The 21,437-nt window shown below is 39.9% G+C and overlaps 1 protein-coding gene across 8 annotated transcripts in view; it reads right to left on the bottom strand.

The window, feature by feature from the left end:
- The window catches only part of LOC109476286 (kinesin-like protein KIF13A), a 69,480-nt gene that overhangs the window by 21,266 nt on the left and 26,777 nt on the right, over nt 1–21,437 (bottom strand). For all 8 annotated transcript variants that reach the window (XM_019777174.1, XM_019777177.1, XM_019777178.1 and 5 more), the window contains exons 5-24: nt 15,574–15,666; nt 14,996–15,176; nt 14,556–14,643; nt 13,883–14,017; nt 13,086–13,198; nt 12,742–12,856; nt 12,159–12,311; nt 11,479–11,538; nt 11,007–11,117; nt 10,518–10,652; nt 9,208–9,344; nt 8,756–8,868; nt 7,419–7,508; nt 6,409–6,634; nt 4,912–5,074; nt 4,357–4,503; nt 3,715–3,855; nt 2,907–3,074; nt 2,357–2,527; nt 420–577 (exon numbers count right to left, since the gene is read on the bottom strand). In XM_019777174.1, coding sequence (XP_019632733.1) covers nt 420–577; nt 2,357–2,527; nt 2,907–3,074; nt 3,715–3,855; nt 4,357–4,503; nt 4,912–5,074; nt 6,409–6,634; nt 7,419–7,508; nt 8,756–8,868; nt 9,208–9,344; nt 10,518–10,652; nt 11,007–11,117; nt 11,479–11,538; nt 12,159–12,311; nt 12,742–12,856; nt 13,086–13,198; nt 13,883–14,017; nt 14,556–14,643; nt 14,996–15,176; nt 15,574–15,666 — 2,698 coding nt within the window. The remainder of the gene's footprint in view (nt 1–419; nt 578–2,356; nt 2,528–2,906; nt 3,075–3,714; nt 3,856–4,356; nt 4,504–4,911; nt 5,075–6,408; nt 6,635–7,418; nt 7,509–8,755; nt 8,869–9,207; nt 9,345–10,517; nt 10,653–11,006; nt 11,118–11,478; nt 11,539–12,158; nt 12,312–12,741; nt 12,857–13,085; nt 13,199–13,882; nt 14,018–14,555; nt 14,644–14,995; nt 15,177–15,573; nt 15,667–21,437) is intronic.

Here is a 21,437-nt window from a genome sequence, read left to right as displayed (position 1 = left end):
ACACAAAAAATTCCCTCACCTAGAGCTTTCGACCAGTCACTCTGGTCTTCCTCAGTAGACTGACCCAGTGAAGCTTGTCACGTGGCTTCTTTGAAGTGTGACGTCAACGCTAGGTCAAAGTATCTGGTAGACGATGTCAGCCCCCGTCGCGGTTCAATGAAGGGTGATGGGCCCTGATGTATATGGCTTCCTTCACCCCTCTCAAGAAATAGTCTTGTTCAGTGTCCAAAATCCTTACAGTGTCAAGTGAAACAAAGTGTCCGGGTGACTCTATGTGGATGTGGATGTCTACCAGATACCTTTGACCCAGTGTTGACGTCACACTTCAAAGAAGCCACGTGACAAGCTTCACTGGGTCAGTCTACTGAGGAAGACCAATAGCAGTATTAAGCTGTCAGGCAATAGCAGTATGAACAGACCTGTCTCTCAGGGACTTTGCCTTCTGTGAGACGTGGTCCACCTCCCAGCCTGGCTTGGTGGAATCGAACCCTGCACTCCTGTGGCCCCACACTTCGATCGACCACGCGCCATTCTCCAAGAAATCCATGAACTCTTCTGACACATTTACCGTGAACTCCTGCAGCGAGAACGAAATATAATTATACAAACTTTCAGTTAAGCTGCAAGAACTTGATGCACTGGTATCTGTATCTGTATCTGTATAGCCGGTATAACCGCCTTTCGGCGTAACACACCAGCTTCGCAGGCACGCGGCGCGGCGGCAGCTGGCTATATTACACCGATCGACTTGTTACACCTAACCCTTGAACTTCTAGCTCTAGACATTGTTTAAAGCTATCTATTGACAGTGCCCCTACTGTACTTGGTGACAGTGAGTTCCACTCTGCGATAGTTCTAGGAAAGAATGAATTCTTGAACACCTCAATCCTTGGTTGATAACTCTGGTACTTGAATGCGTGGCTATTTCTTGTTCTCTTCTGGGCTGGTATTAGGTACTTAGTAGTTGGGACATCCACCAGTTTATTAGTCATTTTGTACATCATGCATAGTCTAGACATCTTTCTTCTGTCTTCAAGTGAGGTCCACTGTAGGTTTCTTTTCATTTCCGTGACACTAGCACCTCTTACATAGTTGTTCATACAGAATCTTGCAGCTTGATTCTGTACCCTTTCCAATTTGTCTTTGTCTTTCTTTGTATATGGATCCCATACTGTCGCAGCGTATTCTAGGTTCGGTCTTACAAGTGACGTGTATGCAAGTGATTTTACTCTCGTTGGACATGCCCACAGATTACGTTTAATCACTCCCAATGTCTGTTTCGCCTTAGTTGTGATATTATTAACATGTGCACCCCACTTCAGTCCGCTTGTCAGCGTGACGCCCAGATACGGATGGATTTTTGTGGTTGCTAAAGCCTGACCACAAAACTGGTAGCTAGTTGCATGTGGTGTTCGTTTGTTTGTTATGTGCATAATGTAGCATTTTTCGGGATTAAACTGCATGAGCCATTTGCTTTGCCATTCTTCCAGGGTGTTCAGGTCTTTTTGGAGAAGTTGTGAGTCGGTCTGTGTAGAAAGCTCTACATACAATAGACAGTCATCGGCAAATAACCTCACATTTGAGTCAAGCTGATCTGGTAGGTCATTTATATACAAGAGAAAGAGCAATGGCCCCAGGACGGTTCCTTGAGGGACCCCAGACGCTACTTTAACTGGAGCCGACGCCTTCCCTTCAACCACTACTGTTTGCTCCCTGTTGGCCAGGAAAGCCTTTAACCAATTCAGCGTAGGGCCTTGGATTCCATAATACTCCAGTTTTGAGATGAGCCTGCCATGGGGGACTTTATCAAAGGCTTTAGTGAAATCTGGTGAATATACAACCAGTATATGTACATGTAAACATAGGATAAAAGATTGATGATACCAAAGCATTGTAGTGAAATAAAGCAAAAAATCTACCAGGCATTCAACACTGTAATTCCGACATGCTGTATATTCCGAATAAGGCCACACCAATTTTATTTCTTGGTAAACGGATTTGCTCGTTTCATTTTTTTCTGATTTGCAAAAAAAAAAAAACTGCAAAATGCTCATATTTTGCCCTGAACAGTTGAAAACAGTCCTTTTCTTCCTAGTTGTTACAGTTATTCCATCTTCCAATGCAGTTTTCAAAACTTCAAAATTCCTTGAATGTTTAAATTTTGAACTAGCCTGGTGTGTTGACTTCAAGGCTCTTATTGTACCATTTTGGGCCATAATACGATGCCTAGGCCTGTTTTCATTTTTTTTTCTTTTTGCCCGCCTGCTCCATTATTTTTCTAGAAAAATCCGTAAACCAAGAAACTGAATAGGTGTGGCCTAAGCATCTAATGTCTTTACAAAAGAGGCCCACGTACCCTGGAGTGTTCAAACCTCATGGTGGTGCCTTTGACAGACCGGTAGGATGGCAGCTCAGGGTTGATGACGGGAGGTACCACTACAGAGGAGGGGTGTCCCCAGAACGTGTACTGACAGAACACGAAATGGGACAGGGAGGGAGGGAGGTCTGTGGCCTCCAGGATCTTCAACTGTGAAACAAATAAAATACAATGAGCAATTCAAACAAATCGGAACAACCTCAAAGTAAAGCAACAGGTGTCCTTGCCTATGATTTTATTCACACACGGTCAGTTTTAAATTATTATTTGCTCAAGCAATTAACTTAAGTACTTACTTTCATTCACAGCTAACAAAAATAATGTCTTTTTTCTCAACTAAAATAACAGTATCTGCTCTGAAAAGTAATATCAACATAACAAAAAAGGACACAAAATATAACCCTGACAGAATATCTTTGAACTAAAAGGCACAACATTTTTCTAGGGTCAGTCGGGAAACAGGAGACACAACTTTTTTTTTCTTATGCCTAGCAAGCTAAACAATATCAAAGTTTAGACAGGCACTAACCCTGAATGTCAGCGGCCCACCCAGCGGGGCCCCCTCCCCCTCCGGGTCGATAATTTCGAAGCTGCTGTGGCTCTCACTGGAGCTGCCGTCAGAGTGGGCATCAGCCTGGAGCCTGTCTGGAACAGTGCCTGCCACCTTCACTACCTCTACATGCAGTCTTCCTGACGCCTGCCAACATGGACAACAGTTTGGGTCAATCATCAACATCATCATCATCATCCACTGTATTCTGCATCAATTGTAAGAAAACATCCTGCAGCTGTATTCATCTCCTTCCACTTTGTCTTCTGTCTTGCAAGCTCCCTTAGCTCTAGGAGTTTCTTTTCTGTTGTGGGAGGGGCTAGCATGCTGCGCTTTGAGTCAATATACATTGTATACATGTATATAGCCACCTCTTACTATCAAGGGTCAGTTAGTACTTAATCTCAGCGAGTCAAGGTTGTCTTAAACATAGCTTGAAATTCATTTTTGGGAATAGGTGCACCGGTGCACCCAACCTAGAAAATTAGGTGTACAAAATTTATTTTGGGTGCACCATATAAAACAAAATGTATATACTACATGTAATTACAGATCTTACTGCTCCTTTTCTAAGCTTGAATTTGAAATGGGAGCTAACTTCAAAATCTTAAACAAGTACTACAACAAAGATTTTATTATTTTTCTGACACTTGGATGCCAAGAAAATCCTGTACTAACAAACAAAGAATGAGTAACACCTTCGTTGTATACATATAGACTTAGTTACAAGGGCAGAGTTTATATGAAAGAAACAGATTACAAATGGAAGAAGCATATGTAATTATACCTCGCCCTGTTGGCTGATGATGGGCACAGCGTACTCAAACCTAATGTCATGATACAGACACTCCAGGAACACGTTTGCCACTCCAATCAGGTTATGGTTCTCCTGGGACTCATAGAACGGATCTTCCCTGTCCTCCATATCCTTAAAAAAAACAAAAAAACACATCAACATCACATTTTACAATATAGCCCCTGACCAAAGGTTCTGACCAAAGCATAATTATGGAAAATGAATTTCATTTTGTTATGAAATGTACCAAATAAGATGTTTTACGTAACGAGCTATTTGCATTTCTCGAAACAAGTACAATAGATTTCAAGAGTCTCGATGTTGGAGACAGATTTGAATATATCTTTACATGTAATGGTCCCCACAACGCAAAAATAGGTAGATATATAAAGGAATGCTTTGTTATTAGAAAAAAATACCGAAACTTGTGATTAGCCCACTCGATTGTAACACTTTATCAAAGACTTGTGATATCCCTTATTATTTGAATAATTATGATATAGATATGTTAGGTTTTATTCGACATTAGGTCTTATTCAACACTTCTTTTATTGTTTGTTACTCTCTTTATGTAGTTTGCCATACATTGTACCATGTGCAAAGTTAATTTTGAGGCCTGCTCTTTCTCCCTACCTGTATCTCTCTGCCCTGTTCCATGACCTCCTGATAGTAGTCTCTCATGTCAATGATTCTGTTCTCTAGTTTCTCCATGGACCACACCTGGGTGCTTCGCCCTTTCCTCTTCACCTGGATGGCTGGCTCACTGATAATGATCCCCCTCTGCAAAAAATGGCACAACCCATATTCAAGCATCTGTGCAGCTGCGACAAGTTTTGTAAACCTATAGGGCTGCTATAAAATCATTAATGATGAAAATTGTGATGATTCCCTTAAAAAAAAAGAGTGATACAATGATGTCCGTGAGCAGTGGATCATAGGTTGCAAAAAGTCTGTGGCGCCCCCTGTCTCTGTTGAGGGATGGTTGTAATGCCCTGATGTAGACTGAACGTGTGTTATCTGCATGACGTCATGGAAGTGGTGGATTGCTCATTCCTTGACAAAGACTGGAGTTGTACAGTCAAAAATTTGAGTCCAATTTCTTGTGTTGGAAATTGCAGTTTAAACTTGCTTCATAATGATTTCTACCAACACAGATGAACTTTCAAGATAACCAACAGAACAACTGACCTTCCTGTTAGGACTGAGGTTGGAGGCTGGGATCTGTAACGTCACGTGGAACTCTGTCATCTTCTCCAGCTCCTGCGCGAGAGAGTTGGCTTCCCGAACCAGCGCATTCGCCTTTACTATCTCCTCACGCAGCTTGGCAAGGCCTTGTCTGAACAGTTCATCTCTGGGGACAATACATTGTAGGTTATGTGTGAATGAGTGGCAAATCTAACATACAACATGTGGTACACGGGACTCGAAATACAGGGTGCATGTGCACCTTAGTGCACCCATAAGTGGAGCTGTGCACCCAAATTTATTTTGTGTGTGCACTGGTGCACCCAAATATTTTTGTAGGTATTTTTGTACATATCAAATGTATAATAGTATACAGCATATTCTTGGCATCTAACTGTTAGAAATAATAATAAAACTTTTGTTAAGATTTTGGAGTTTAGCTCCCATTTCAGATTCAAGCTCAGAAGAGGCCTATAAGCAGTAAGATCTTTAATTAAGTTTCGTTTTATATGGTGCACTCCAAAAAAATTCATAGTGATTTTAACAAATCAGAAGCACTAACTGCAAACTCTCCTGCAATCTTCTAAGGGTTTAATTCTTTAACTAGAGAAGAGATAACCTGAACAGAAAAACATTAACAAAATCTAATAGCAAAGTTCTTTGATCACAACCATTTATTTTTCATGAGCCGACGTTTTGATGACCGTCTGTCATCTTCATCAGGACAATTCTGACTGGTTTACTGTGCACTGACACTAGATGTGACTTGGTGCATAGTGCACTAAAGGTGTTAGATGTGCACTATGCACCAAGGTGTTACTTTAGTGTACTATGCACCAAGTAACATCTAGTGTCAGTGCACAGTAAACCAGTCAGAATTGCCCTGATGAAGATGACAGACGGTCATCGAAACGTCGGCTCATGAAAAATAAATGGTTGTTTATTTGTTTATTTGAATTTTTCACAAAGTGAAAGGGAGGGCAAAACAGGTGCTTACGCACCTTTACAAGTTGCCCTCCCTTACAAAAAACAATGAATGTGTAAACACACATGAACAACAACAACATTACACAGTCAAATACATAATCAATTGCAGCAATATGTAGAAATAAGCAATAAATATAACAATATGATATGTTAAGCATTAAACAATTTTACCTAATAATAGGTGGGAATACATCATGTTGATATAGGAACTTAGTAGGGTCTAGAGGCAATGCAAGAACTGCACCCACAAGAAGTGGTCCAAGTACATGGCAGGTCAAGACTGTAATGTGTGTTAAATCTGTTGTAGGTGGCCTTGAGGAGTTTGTGTTTAAATGATGTAATATCCGACTGATGAGCTGCTCGCTCACCAGTACCGCGGAGGTCAGAGCCTAACTTATTCCAAATAGTGACTAGCCTGGGGATGTATGTGTGACTGTGTGATCAAAGAACTTTGCTATTCATTCGTTTACCAACCTGATTTACGGATTAACAAAATTGTAATGGTATCCTCACCTTTCCTCCACCCACTGTGTGTACCTGGGGTGCAGGTTGGGGTTACTGACGGCGTGAGACAGGCCGCCAAATGACTCCACCGCCTGCTTGTTCTGTACGGGAGAGCTCAGCTGCTGCCGCAGCACCTCCAGCTTCTTCTCGTACATCTCCCGCTGTTTCTCCAGCGCTCCCTCTTTGTCCTTCTCGTGCTGGGACTCCAGGGACTTCATGGCATTCTGGATAGGGTCTGGGGAGGGGGGCAGAAAAAAAGTAAACAAACAAACAAGAAAACTTTGCTTGTTTTCTTCCTTATCTTTTTTTTTATTTACTTCAGAATTCACCTCAAAACAAGGCTCGTGAGAGCCACTTACATGTTTTGGGTTACAGTGATGACTGCGTGGTCAGATATTTGTTCACCCTTGATTTAAACCGTTGGAGGTTGTAATTAGCGGTGAAACATTCACGGGGAAGCTTGTTCCACAGTGAAGTGGTTCTGGGGAAGAAACTGTCAGCATGAAATTTTCTCTTGACTGATGGACTATTGAGGAAGAAAGGGTGATTTTCTGCTGTTGAGGTGGCTAAGCGTGTTCTTGCAGAGAATGTTCTGAGTGGGGGTACAAGGGAGTGAAGTTCAGCAGAGCATTATTATTATCTTTCATTATTATTATTTTATTATGTAGATCTGGTAATGATTCTGTGGAATTTATGGCTTCGAGAAACCAAGTTTCTTTGCAATGGACATTAGAGAGGTTTTGTGTAAATTTAATGTAAATTCTCTTTCAAAGAGTGTTTTGAAACCAGTGTACCAGCTTCTCTCCATAGTTTGTACATGTAAGTACTCAAACTGATACTAACTTTCACCAGATTTTTACATCCTTTGAAGTAATATAGAATGTATAGCCTATGCCCTCTATTGTCTCCCATTGACTATTAAATAGTCATGTATTTGCCTAAAAATTACTTGTCTGAAACAACACTTTGCTTTGCTGTTAATGTAACCTTTAAATCTGATTTTAGTTGGCAGTACGCACCATTCATGAGCTCCACCATCATGACTTCATTCTGGGCAAAGTCATAGTCAGCACGGGAGACCTCTACATCGGGGGTGGACGCAACTGAACCTGTGGGAGGGGGGCAAAAATTGTCATAATCATCATTGATTGTATCAATAATTCAACCATCGAGAAATGTGTGTGTTACAGTGAGTTAAGTGTAGCCTTTCATCTCATGGTATACATATAGAATACAACACGGTGTATTCCGTATCGCCCGAGGTATTGGCCCGACCACGAGCCAACTTGCGGGAGGGCCGGGACTGAGGGCAATACGGAATACACCTTTTGTATTTGATTTATGTCATACCCACCCAAGAAAACACGTCTTTCAATGCAAAATGAGCCAAAAAGCTGTTTTCCCTACATCCCAAAAACGCAACAACTTCAGTTCCAACATACGGATTCTGTGTCTGAATTTTCGAAAGCGGTGCACGCGGTTAGGGCAAAACCTTGTTGTTTAAAGCTATCAAGTGAAGATACCCCTAGACTGTACTTGGTGGCAACGAGTTCCACTCTACGATAGTTCTAGACACCTCAATCCATGGTTGTGTCTGTCTTCTCTGTCCTAACCAGTGGAAGAGTAGCTCAATTGTTTGCTGAGTTAATGTGAGGTAAACTGGCTATCACACATTGCCTGAGGCAACACCATTGTGTAACAGTAAAACTACCTGACCTGTTACCTGTGCAAAGGTGTGATCGGTGACATTCTAATAATTTCTATACGGAACATACCAAATAATCAGAGAAGAGGGGTAACCAGGAACTGTATCGAGGATACTCGAGGTTTGTATCTTTCTGCCAAGACCAGTCATATCTGCCGGAAAATTCTTTTTCTCTTGGATTATCCTACGTGAAAATTCCCAATTTTGTGCATTAATTTTGGCATGAAAATAATTCTTTTTTTGGTTAATGTCACAAAAATCAAAGAGTTTGAAGAAACAAAATTCAGTCAGTCTTGTAGCTGAAGGGATATCCTTCCATCCTATATACAGTTATTTGGCTTCCAAATTATTCCCTGGAAGAAGCGGTTGCTAGACTTGAGGGTGTGCCATCCTCCTTCGCAGGGCTAAAATCCTCCGGTTCCTTCGGGTGTGCAGACTCAAATGGAACCCCGAAAAAAACTTAACTATCCAACCAGGTACCCATTTTACACCTGTGTAGAGTGAGGAAAATTATGCCTTTCTATTCTAAAGACACAACATCTAAGCAGCAACAACAGGGATCAAACCCGCGACCTCTCGATCTTAATGTGTTTGTTAGCCTAGCCACTTGGCCATTCAAGTTTTGTGCATGTAACAGACTAACGTACTCACCGACCCCAGACCGGGGACAGTTGATGCGGAAGAAGTGATGGTTCCCTAAGAAGATCCTGTTCCCATTTCTTAGTAACGTCTTCTGAGTCACACAGTCACCGTTCACACAGCATCTAAGAAGTAAAACCACAAATTATAAGTCAGTTGACTAGTTTCTTGACCAGAGTTCCTTGACCACTGTTTCTTGGTCTTTTTTATCTCTATTTCATCTTTGTACCTCACAATATTATGAATACAGTCAGATTTCAATACTAAATCTAACCCTTGCCTCATGGCTATACTGTAGACAATTTTTGCAAAATATTGTTACAGTATCACAATTTTGGCAAATATTGTACTACAATTTTGGCAAATATTGTACTACAATTTTGGAAAATTTCTTACAATTTTGGCAAAAAACAATTTTGGCAAGTCTTGTACAGTTAAAGTTGTATACATCTGGACCGTCCCACCTTGCTTCAGGCATGGGGGTGATATAGACATCCTCCCCCTCCAGGTCGATAATGCAGTGTTCCGGCTGGATCCCTAACCCACTCAGCTGTATGTCCTGAGGGGTGGGGGCATCGGGTCGTCCCACTAGGGTGTGATCCTGGGGGGGAGAGGGACAGAGAAAAAAGATAAGTCAAAACGGATGGTCTCTATATGGTTGTTTCTTGCTATTTCAGAAAATACAAATTTAACTCAGAAAGAAATTGGGAATTTGGAAAATTAATTTCACTACAGGTATGCTATATGGGTATTAATGCTAATCAAAAATACATGTAGATTTCCCACCTTATAACAATGAACAAATAGCCTATTTAGTAAGTAAAATATAAATTTGGTGACAAAAATGAAACCGCACAAAATATACACATTAACAGTTGATGAAGAAAACAGAACTACAAAACTGTAGTTCTCAAATTAGCTAGTTGTAAAAAAAATCAAGCATCTTTTTAACAGACAACTATCACGTCAATTCTGCCTACTTACCAAGATATTGTCATCAGTGTCCTAAGAGAAATTTGGACCACTTTATCCAATGTCTCGACATTTCAAAAAAATGCTTGTCACAGTAAACTGCAATGTCGTCATCCTGATAATCATGATCAATAAATTTTGTAACACACGTAGGGACTAAGACGTCATGTGATTCATATTTCAGTATAATATGTTTTCTATGCCATTTATATGTGTCAGAATCAATTGAAGGATTACCTGGCGAAAATGTCACGTATGAATAAAAAAGATATCATTAATTCATTTCTTGATATCAATAATTTATGAAGAATGACTTGCAGACATTCAGTCAGCTTTCGTTAGATGATTCATAGAAGGCATTATCATATCAATATGCTGTTTGACTTTCATGAATTTTTTTTTGGGTGTGACTTAATGAATTTTCCAAAAGCTTTAATAGGAGTCAGACCCTTAACACTTTTCTAGATTGTCAATCAAAATATGGACTTTTGTTCACATTTTCTGGTGATTTTTGGACCAATTTTCTGGACATCCAATACCCAAATTCACTGTACCTTCTCTACACTCAGCCTTAAACAAATTAGGACAAATTTTCTGGACATCCCATCCCAAAATTCACTGTAACTTTTCTACAGCCAGAACAAATTTGGACAAATTTTCTGGACAAATTTGGACGAAATTGGACAAAATTCACTATGACCTCTCTACACTGCTGCCACCAGAATTTCCATTGTTTTTTGCTAATTTTGTTCAAGTCGAAACTCATTTATGCATTTATTGTGCATGGTCTGCTCATCCCCACCTTTAGATAGTAGACCAGCAGTTCGTTGAGTGAGGGGTCGGCGTTCAGGTTGACCAGGAAGTTCTTGTCCTGTTCTACCTTGATCCCAGACGTCTGCACCGAGATTCCCATCTTCTCCAGGGCCTGCTGCCTCTCCTGGTGGGGAGAATTCACAACTTGGTCAGACATTTGAGATTGGTTGGACTACTGATCAGTTTCATTTTCTCCATAATCTACTGACACTAGAAGTTGCTCTGTTAATTCTTACTCAAACACATTCATGTATATATGGTAACCCTCGCTTGCTACATGATGTAATCCAACACCACAGGATATCTGCTACAGCACCAGTTACCATGGTGACAGCTGTCTGGTTCAGGTCATTGACCTCATGCACTTTGAAAAGAAGAAGAAACTGAGCGAAAACAATGTATTTCGTTCTGTGCAGGTAAACATGACAAAGACAATGGAATACTAAGTCTTGTTTTTTTCTTCCTCTAATTCACATACCTGATGCAGTTTCTCTGTCTTGGCCAGTTTCTCCTCCCAAGTCGTTGTCATGTCCTTCATCAACTTCTCAGATTCAAGCAGACGTTCCTTCAAGTCTGGAGCCTTCAGACTCTGTGAAGGGAAGAAACAGATTTGTTGTAATAAGGAAAGGTAAAGTTCCTTAGCCTTTTTGAGGCTGTAGAGGCAGAAGAAAAAGGCGGAGCCCTTCACTCTTCTTTCACTGCCTTTTAGTTTTACCCCCCGAGGTCAGACACCCATTTTACACCTGCATTGATGGAGTGAGGAAAGTCATGTTAAGTGCCTTTTCCAAGGACACAATGCCAATGCTTTGAGATTTCCATGCCATTTTTGATGCATGCTTGTTAGTACTTCCTTTCTATAAATCTTACGTCTCAATTGCAAGCTTATGTTTTAGTCTGACGGTTGCAACAAACTCTGTATGGTGTCACAAAAAAAAGTAGAAAAATCTTACTTCTGCTTCAGTCAGCTGGACTTTTAATTTGTCCACTTCTTCTCGGAGTTCCCGGATTATCTGTAAGAAAAGGTTCAAGAATTGTCAACTCCAATGTACATGTTCTCATACATGCAACTTGTAACCCAAACTTTAGCAAAATAACATCACTCACTCACTCACTATCCGTGTTTAGATTATACTGCTGTATTCTTAAAGTGTACTCAACAAATTCTTCTATCATGTTGGTATCATTATGAATTATTACATAATAAGTCTCATTCACAGACTTAACGAAAGTCAACCCACAGGATAGAGGCAAATGGCGGGCTGCCATCAAGCCACAGTATCAGTATGCAAGCACAACCATACCTCAATAGACAGGGAACAACAGATGTTACCCGGATAGTAAGTGAGTAAGACTTACCTAAAAAATAATGTAATTCCTGACTTTTTTTCACGGTACCGTTATGTTCACTGTTTTCACTGTCACTTCTGTACCATGAACTTATCATTACAGTTAAGAAATAATTCCTGGACTTTCTTTCTCCTGCACCTGTCGCCACTGTGAATATATAGTTCCATGAACATGTCCACATTTCTCAGACCGTGAACTTTTGCTATGATGAACATAAAGTGAATTACAGTATAATCATTTCGTGATACAAAGTAAGACCATGAACAAAACTTTTTCAACCTACCCTGGCGTTAGGATCCTCATTAACAACGGCGTGGTTAACGATCCTCTTGGCCCTGTCAGCATATCTGAGTGTGGAGAGAGTCTCCTCATAGTTATCCAGCGCAGGGCTGATGGTGGCTATCATGGCTGTCTTACTGTTCCCTCCCAGGTTGTCCTACAAAAAAGACAAGAAAACAACAAGACTGGAAATGAAAAACATACACTGCCATGGCGACGGTGGTTGCTGTTAGGGTTATTGTTTGCATGGCACTGCCATGATTTCATTATTTTGAGGAAGCCTTGGTACCTGTTAAGTCTAGACAGATACATGTACAGTGCACTCCTCCCCTGAGTGTATAGTGAACAAGCCCCGGGGTCACAGAAAGTAGGGCATCCGGGGCAGACAGGTTTTCCCAAGGGTTTCCAGGAATGTGGGCATGTCAACAAACAGAGCTGTAAGACATTCCTGTGGACATTCCATGCCTGTGGACAAAATGCCTGTACAATTCCTAGAATTCTTGCAAATTGCACACAATGCTGTACCATTAGGCTCCTCCCTGAGAAGTCGCCAAAATTTCAAAGGCTGAAGTAAAAAGTGGCCCTACCTTGAGTAGCCATGTGAGGACTGAGTCCCTGTATGGTACAAACTTGTTCTTTGCACCTTTCCCAGCAGACTGGTCAGCTAAGGTGGAGATGACCAACCCAAGGGTACTTAGAGATCTGTAAGAAAACAGATTCTTTAGCAAAAAACTACAAACATATTTTACATTTCATGTGAACATGTTGAACATTGAATCATCGTAACATTTTGGACCATAATAGGATGCCATTTTTTTCACCCGCCCGCTCCATCATTTTTCTAGAAAAATCCGTTAACCAAGAAATTAAATTGGTGTGGCCTAAAGGTAAATATTCATCTGCAAAGTACAGAAAGACCAGGAGTACTGACTTGTTGATGTTGGACCCCTCCTTGAGTCTCTCCCCGGCTGCACCAGTCTTCGCGGCCCTCTCACTGCCAGCCAGGTCCACCAGACTCACCTTACTCACTTTCTCACCTGTCACCTGAGAAAAGGGGAAGTCAACAGGTGTGAATAAACTGTCATGAAAGTTCATCTGTGTTGGTAGTTACATATATATGCTTAAAGTTAAAACTTTTACTCCAACACATGAAATTGTTCTCACCTAGAGCTTTCGACTAGTCACTCTGGTCTTCTTCAGTAGACTGACCCAGTGAGACTTTTCCAGATGGCATTTCCAGTATAAATAAAGGGTATTGATTGATTGACTTGTCATGTAACACTTCTGAGAAGCCATGTGACAAGTCTCACTGGGTCAGTCTACTATTGAAGAAGACCAGAGTGACTGGTCAAAAGCTCTAAGTGAGAACCTTTTTTGTGGATCAAAAGTTTTAACTTTAAGCATGTGTACATTAACTTTGCATTCTTATAGATTCAACTGACATCTATCAATTTTGAATAACTTCTAAAAGCCAAATTGGACTCCATGCCTGATTTCAATAATATTTGCTTGACAGGGTTTTTTTCTCTGCAGTACTGCACTGTGCTGATAGGTGGTGCTGATAATCAAGCAAACCTCCTGACAGGAATATAAACTTTGCAGGGCAAGCCCTTTGTAATAGCCACTGGCTAGTTGGGCTGCCCTGGCTGTGAGGGTTGAACAGCCAAACCAAGAAATATTACAAATAGATAAACCCTCGAGTTCAACTCTAGAATCTATTAGACTCACCCCACTGGCGAGGTCCTTCAGTGTTTGTGTGACAATGATGTTGAAGACGGCGTGTGACCGACTGCTCTCTTCGTTCATACTAGTGGCCGCTACTGTACGCGACTTGTTCCCTTCATTCATCAACTTCTCTATATCCTGAAGAAACAAGGGGTCATGTTGATTCAAATTCAATCTTTATTTAAGCAACTCTGTAACTGTATAGCCGGTATAACCACCCTTAGGCCACATCAATTTAATTTGTTGGTTCTCAGATTTGCCTCTTCATTTTTTTTCGGATTTGCAAAAAAAAAAAAGATTCTGGTTCTGAATCAACTCAAAAATGCTCATATTTTGCCCCCAACACTGTTGAGGAAAGTCCTTTTCATCCTAGTTGTTTCAGTTTTTCCATCTATTAATGCAGTGATTTGGTTAAAAATCAAAATTCATTGTTCAAATATTAACCAGGCCTTTTGTGTTGACTTCATGGCTCCTATCATAGCATTTGGGGCTATCGTAGGATGCCTAGACCTGTTTTTATGTCGCTTCATATTTTTTCTGAAAAAATCTGAGAACCAACAAATTAAATTGTTGTGGCTTAAGTGACCGATGAAAGATAGCAGACAGTATGAAAATGTAGAGAATTTTTATGGGATGTATATCTTTGTTGATGTATGTATAATTGATATGGGCTTACCTCGTATTTTGTCACAGCTAAAACTTGCAAGCCATCTACATAAGGACCAAGGATTTTGTGCTCGCGAACCTTCAGGTTATGTTTTGTTCTGAAAAAACAAAAAACAAACGATTATAAGTACTAGTTATAACAACAATAAAATCTAAAACATTCAAATTTGGTAGTCAAAACATATGTTTAGATTAAGACAGGATATATCTTCTGGCCGCCCACAATGACTTGAACCAGAGGTCTGTCACCACGGTAACTGGTGTTGCAATTTTATAGTAGGAGGGATTTAGACTCCGGTCACTAAATATCTCTGAATGTGTTTGAGTAAGAATAACGGAGCAGACCATATGCTAAGGTAAATTTTGCTTTGCAAATGTTACCTTACATTTTTTTGTTTCTTTCTTTTTCTTTGTCCTAACTTCAGCAGATCGTTTTAAATTTGTTCTTACGTTCCAGGATCCAACAAGTCCCGGACTTTCTCGTTGTAGATCTCCATGTAGGAGACCTCGACCTTGAAGGAGAGAATTTCGTTGGACTTGGAGACGATACTGTCGAAGAGCGTGACACAGAGACGGGGGATGAGTCCACCATTGTCTGCTGCACCCATCATGGTGTAGGACTTCCCTGAACCTGGGTTATAATAGAGAAAAATAAAATACAATAAGGCCATACCAATTTTATGTATTGGTTCTCGGATTCGCCTCTTCACTTTTTTATGATTTAAAAATCATAACATACATGTAGGAGATTTCATTTAGACAATGACATGTATACACGTATTTCCGTAAATTAAGCCAAATTAATAATCTTCCTTATATCATTTTTCAGTCAAAAAATGAAAGACGCAATGTTTTGAAATATTATGTGCATGAGACATTGCTAAAAGTAATTATTATTATTATTGTTTTTTCATTTTATGTTGCTGGACCCCAGGAAGAATTGTATGGAGTTTACCATACTAATGGAGATCTCAATAAACAAACATACAAACAAACTTTTTTGTGTTATTACTTTGATTATACCATACCTGTTTGCCCATAGGCAAATATACAAGCGTTGTAACCCTGGAAGGCATTCTCCAGTATGTCTGCTCCCACACATTTGAACACAGTTTCCTGACCTGGAGAAACACAGCAAAAAGTAAAGATCAGATATCGATTATTTCTGTAACACTAACATATAGAATCACTACACATAACAGAGTTATAAATGTATTTTAAATCCAGCCACACCAATTTAATGTGTTGGCTCTCAGATTTTTTCAGAGAAAATATGAAGCGACAGGGCGAAAAAGAGATAAAAATAAAAACAGGCCTAGGCCTATTATAATTTATAGCCCCAAATGCTACAATAGAAGTCATGAAGTCAACACAAAAGGCTGGGTTAATACTTAAACAATGAATTTTGCATTGATAGATGGAAAAACTGTAACAAGTAGGAAGGACTTTCCTCAACTGTTGGGGGCAAAATATGAGCATTTTTTACTTTTAGTTGATTCAGAACCAGAATCTTTTTTTTTTTGCAAATCAAGAACCAACAAATTAAATTGGTGTGGCCATATGAACCTGTCTGTACCTCTATGAACCTGTGAGCTCCTGATTAACTTTGTATTGATTTGTTAAGACCCTGTCACTGACACATACAGGAGTCTAGTTTAACCTCATCGGAAGTTTTCCCATTTTCCTCGCCCCTCAGACTATGATTTATTGATCCTTACAGACTTATCCAGCTCTATTAACAAAAGAACTTGCCGGCACTAAATTATTAAAAACTCTATCGAAAATACAGATTGGAATTTGTTGCAGGTGAACTAGTAATTTTCTAGCAGCATGAAGGCACTTTCCTGAAATTGATCAGTTTTGATTTTCTTAATGTAAAAGTCAAGATTGATAAATGCGGTGCATTTAAATTGATTGGGGTTAACCTATAGCACACTTTGGCTACCCAATTCTCTATCTGCCCTTTGTTATGCATGAAATTAGCATGGAGAAGGTTAAAAGTATTTAAAAAAGGTTCAAAATCTTCTTAAGGGAGAAAAATAGATTTTTATGGTACAACAAATTCCCAATCATACAATCATATTAAGTTATATGACGAAGTTGACATTGCATCATGAGGTATTAAAACCAAAAGTTCAGCTGCAATACCATTAGAAGCCGCTAGGGGGTCCAAAATCTAATCATTTCCAGGACTCACCAAGACCTACCCACCTACCAAGTATCAAGACAATCCATTTAAGCCTTCTCAAGTTATCATGTTTACAGACACACACACACGCCTCTGAAAACATAACCTTCTTGGCGAAGGTAATAAACTACAGAAGTGGAGAATTTGACTTAAAGTACTGATGTATAACAAGGGCTAAGCAACTTCTAATTTTCCCTTGAGTACGGAGATTACAAATGATGCAATTTGTGTCTGAGCAATATGTTACAGTGTCTGTACTATTCAATTCCTGACCCTCACCAACAAAAAATCGTTTCTAATCAGTCTACCCAGAAATCAAATTTCCACAGTCATTACATGCCCCTGGGGGAGTTAAACTCCTTTTATTAGTTTTAACCTTATTCCTGCTAAGATAACCATTTAAATAGTACCAACTCTGTTCTGGAAAGAGGATGAGTGTTAGGCAGCAAGTAGAAGGTTAAACGTAGTAAGGTTGAGAGATAGAAATTTCACATCTTTTGCCTTAACAACATTTTATGAGTTGAAATGTAGGTGTAATTTTTTTTCCATCACAATATCTGTAATGGGTGACAGTTATATTTTGGGACTAGTAATAAGTGAAATCAAATTGATTTACAAATCAAGTGTATTTCATCAGAAATTTTCTACAGGAATACCATCCTATCTGTGGATTTTAGTGCAATTTTGCCTGCACTAACCTGCACAGGGCTGGAAATACTGGGGGCATGTGCACCTTAGTGCACCCAAAATTGGAGCTGTACGGCCAATTCTTTTCTGTGGGTGTACCGGTGCACCCCAATATTTTTGTAGGTATTTTTGTACATATCAAATTATAATACATGTAGTATGCAGGATATTCCTAGCATCTAAGTGTCACAAAAATAATAAAATCTTTGTTGTAGTACTTCTTTAACATTTTAAAGTTAGCTCTCATTTTAGATTCAAGCTCAGAAGAGGAGCAGTAAGACCTGCAAATAGGTTTTGTTTCATATGGTGCACCCAAAAAATTTTTGTGCACCTAATTTTTTAGGTTGGGTGCACCAGTGCACCTATTCCCAAAAATGAATTTCGAGCCTTGCTGCATAAGCAGGAGGTATATTAGGAGCTGTGGTTAAATGCCATATGCCTAAAGTATTCAATACAAACTCCCAGGAGGATTTTATACTTGAAGTAGGAAATTTTGCCTGAGCAACATGCTGCCAATAGTTGACCCGGGGTGAGAGTAAATCGTTTCTAATCAGTTACATCCAACGATTCAATCCCTGCTATTTTAGTATGACTACAGGAGGGCCTACATGGGGGTGGGGGAGTGGTCATTACGATTTACGCAAAATTTTCGCCGCCGATTACGAATTACGTTCAAGTCTCAGGGCTGATTACGACTTTACACTTTGCGGATAATGTACTATTACTATTTGAGTATTACGAATTACGTTGATTTTTGGGGAGCGAGGCTGCCTACGGATTAAGAAGACTAAACAGGCCTGATTACACCTTACGGAAAATGGCATGCAGGCCCACCCTATAGTAGAGGATGGTATTGTCTGAGGTTACAGCTACAACTTGTCCTAATCACTCTTGCTGTCAACTTCAGCCATGTTTGTGAAACTTTTAACATTCTCATGAGCATTCAACAACTGTAAATTCTACTTTATTTGGTTGTTACATGTATTACAAATGTATATATATTCACGTTGAATCGTTGATGGTATAGATTTTTACCGCAAATATATACCGTAACGACGTAAGTTGAAAAAAATATTTGAACACGATACCAATATTTCGTAGAATGGCAAAATCAAACGAAGACGAAAATGTAAAGAGATGAATTTGAAGAGTAAATAATTCGCCATACCATACTCTGTGTTATTTGTTCAACCTTCATGACCAAATAGATTTCATAATGAAAGCAACTTTTTTTTTGGAAAACTTTTTTTTTTCGCACCCTTGCATCAGTTTTGGGGTTCCCAGCGCATGTTATCCATATAATTAAATCAACATGGCCTAAACACTGCCCAGCTGTGTAGCCCACCCCAAATCACCTGTGTCCACATAAAGCACAGTTCTTTGCACAGGTAATGACAGTTCTGGGAGGTTATTATGTCAAGCCTGCACAGCTGATGGGGCAATAACTATCCTCACAATTATGCCACAACATTGCGATTGGGTCATGTCAGGGCTCAAAACTAAAGGCCTGGTCACAACCCGCCGCACGTGCATCTGCGTGCTGTCTACGTGAAAAAACGTGGGCATCCGTGCGTGGTGGGTACCGCCTCCGTACGGAACCCTACAGATTTGAGAGAACGCAGACACGCTGTTGAACTTTACGTGCATGTAAAACTTTTTTTGCGTGCGGTCTGCGGATGCACCACCCGTGTGTGCGAGTAGAGCAACACACGTGCCCCGTATGTACCGTACGGAAGAAGTACGTGTGAGTACGGCCTCCTTACGGTAAAGATGCAATCGCACAGAAATCTTGCGTTGGAAGCACATACAACTCACTTACTACTTGTGCAATGAACGATGCACGCGACCGCTCACGGCCAGACGTGGCGTGCAGACCACACTCTTACACCTTGCGCAACTGTGCGAGTGACGTGCGTCAATGCCACTCCTTCCCCACGTTTTCAGAAAAAACCTAGCCCCCCAGAAAACATACAGCCAAAAAGCATGTACGGCAGGTAATGTGACCAGGGCTTAAAGGTGGTCCAATGGCCACTGACCACTAAAATCTAGGCCAACTAAAAAGACACTTTGGGACATTTTTGGAATTGAAATTACCTGTTCCAGACAAAAATTATCTCTAACCACTCATTTTCTTTCCCTTTTAATAGTTTTACTCCATCAGACTCAAAATAATTATAGTAAAAAAGCTAACTAAAGATGCTCTTCCTTGTTTCTGTATGTACATGTATGCTGGTAGTATTTCCAGCCCTGGCCATCTATTAAAGATTGCCCTATAGTCCTCAGTACTCTACTAAAGAGGTAATGCCACCTGTGCCCTAGGATAATTAGCTAAATTACAAATACTGTAGAATCCATACTATAGAGTACAGTGTCTTAAATAAGTGACTGGCTTTGTGTATATGAATCTTTTAACACTTCTAATAAACACACAGCAACACACAAATTTTCTTCAATCAAATATTTACAGCAGGCTGATTACGTTCTCTTAATTGACCCACATTCTTATTAAGCTCCAAATACATTGGGGTAGAAGATTGTATCATTTCCTTCAGAGAAGCCGAGAAGTCTCAAGACATTACAATTTTGTATCTTAAGAATTGAAGATTACTTTCATGGCCTGTTTTTCCTTTAACTTAAGTCAAACCTGTCCAAGCACCTTTTCAAGCCAGACACCTGGCCTTAAAAAAAAAAAATTCCATTTCCAACCAGTTTTCCAGTTCCTTCCAAGTATTTTTTTCCAAAGACCACCTGTCTAAGAAGACCACTTTACCTCACTGCTCTAGGTGGCCTTCTTGGACAGGTTTGACTTTGGTTTTATATCACTGAGAACCCCTAAATATTCCTTCCAACATCCAGTCTACCTGTCCATTATGTATAATTATCATATAGCCGGACGGCGTGGACCAATCAGAGGCCCGGATACCCGTGCTGTTATTTCCCGATAACAGCACATGTGGTGTTATGGCGGAATAACAGCACATGTCGTGTTATGGCTGATACCATTATGTTATAGGGTATAGGGGCATGCGACTCTTTCTGTAAACCTTTGTAGCATTTTTATGTCTAATAAACTTTTTTGTTTAGCTTCATTTAAACTACAATTTGCATTAAATGAAATTATCCATATTTGTTTTAAAGCGTATAATATATTCGAATGTATTTTTTATGTATGTATGTATATATATTAAAGCTGTTGTATTTCAAACAGGAATTGTGTTGATTGACAGTTTGGATAGGCTATATGATAATAATTTTAATGCACTGCCTTTTCCTCGTTGTATATGGTGTCATAACTGCATGGGCAGCTGCCATAACCACCTCATAAACCACCTCGTTCGCTTCGCTCACACGGTGGTTTATTCGGTGGTTATGGCAGCTGCTCATGCAGTTATGACACCATATACAACTCGGGGCAGTGCATTAACCCTTTATTATCATATAGCCAGATGACGTCGACCAATCAGAAGGCTCCATTTCCCCCATAACCTAGGTCATTAATATCCGATATACGGACCTGCGGGTCCGTAACCGATGCTACCATTACATGACAGGGTGGTGTTTTCTTCTAACCTACTTCTAATTCTAAAGACCTTTCTGATAGACTTATTTATGTAGAGTAGTAAATTAATTTAGTTTTGATAGAACTGCTGAGTTGTCGTCAGATGAAGTAAAAGCAGTGTTTGGGGCAACCGCAGAGATGGATTTGGACAATAGTGGTGGAGAAACAGTTGAGGAATTCGAAATTCAGCGGTAAACTTCACCGATAAATTTAGTTCATATCTGTAACTTTCAGCTTTAAATAATTGGTTTGCTGCGATGGGAATTCACATCAATGCAAGATAAAAGATCTATATGTTACACAGAAGTTGTTTCTCTTACGTGTCAGCTTGATGACCCTTGATGTACATGCATATGTGACAATGTCTATATGATAATAATGTTAATGACCCGCTTTCCTTCGGTGTATACGGTGTCATAATTCATGGCCGGTTCCTATAACCACCTCATAAACGACCT

The sequence above is a fragment of the Branchiostoma belcheri genome, unplaced genomic scaffold (assembly GCF_001625305.1).
Source record: "Branchiostoma belcheri isolate BF01 breed outbred unplaced genomic scaffold, Haploidv18h27 scaffold37, whole genome shotgun sequence".
NCBI classification, from domain to species: domain Eukaryota; kingdom Metazoa; phylum Chordata; class Leptocardii; order Amphioxiformes; family Branchiostomatidae; genus Branchiostoma; species Branchiostoma belcheri.
Note: the sequence above shows the minus strand (reverse complement) of the source record. Positions and strands in the feature narration are given on the sequence as shown.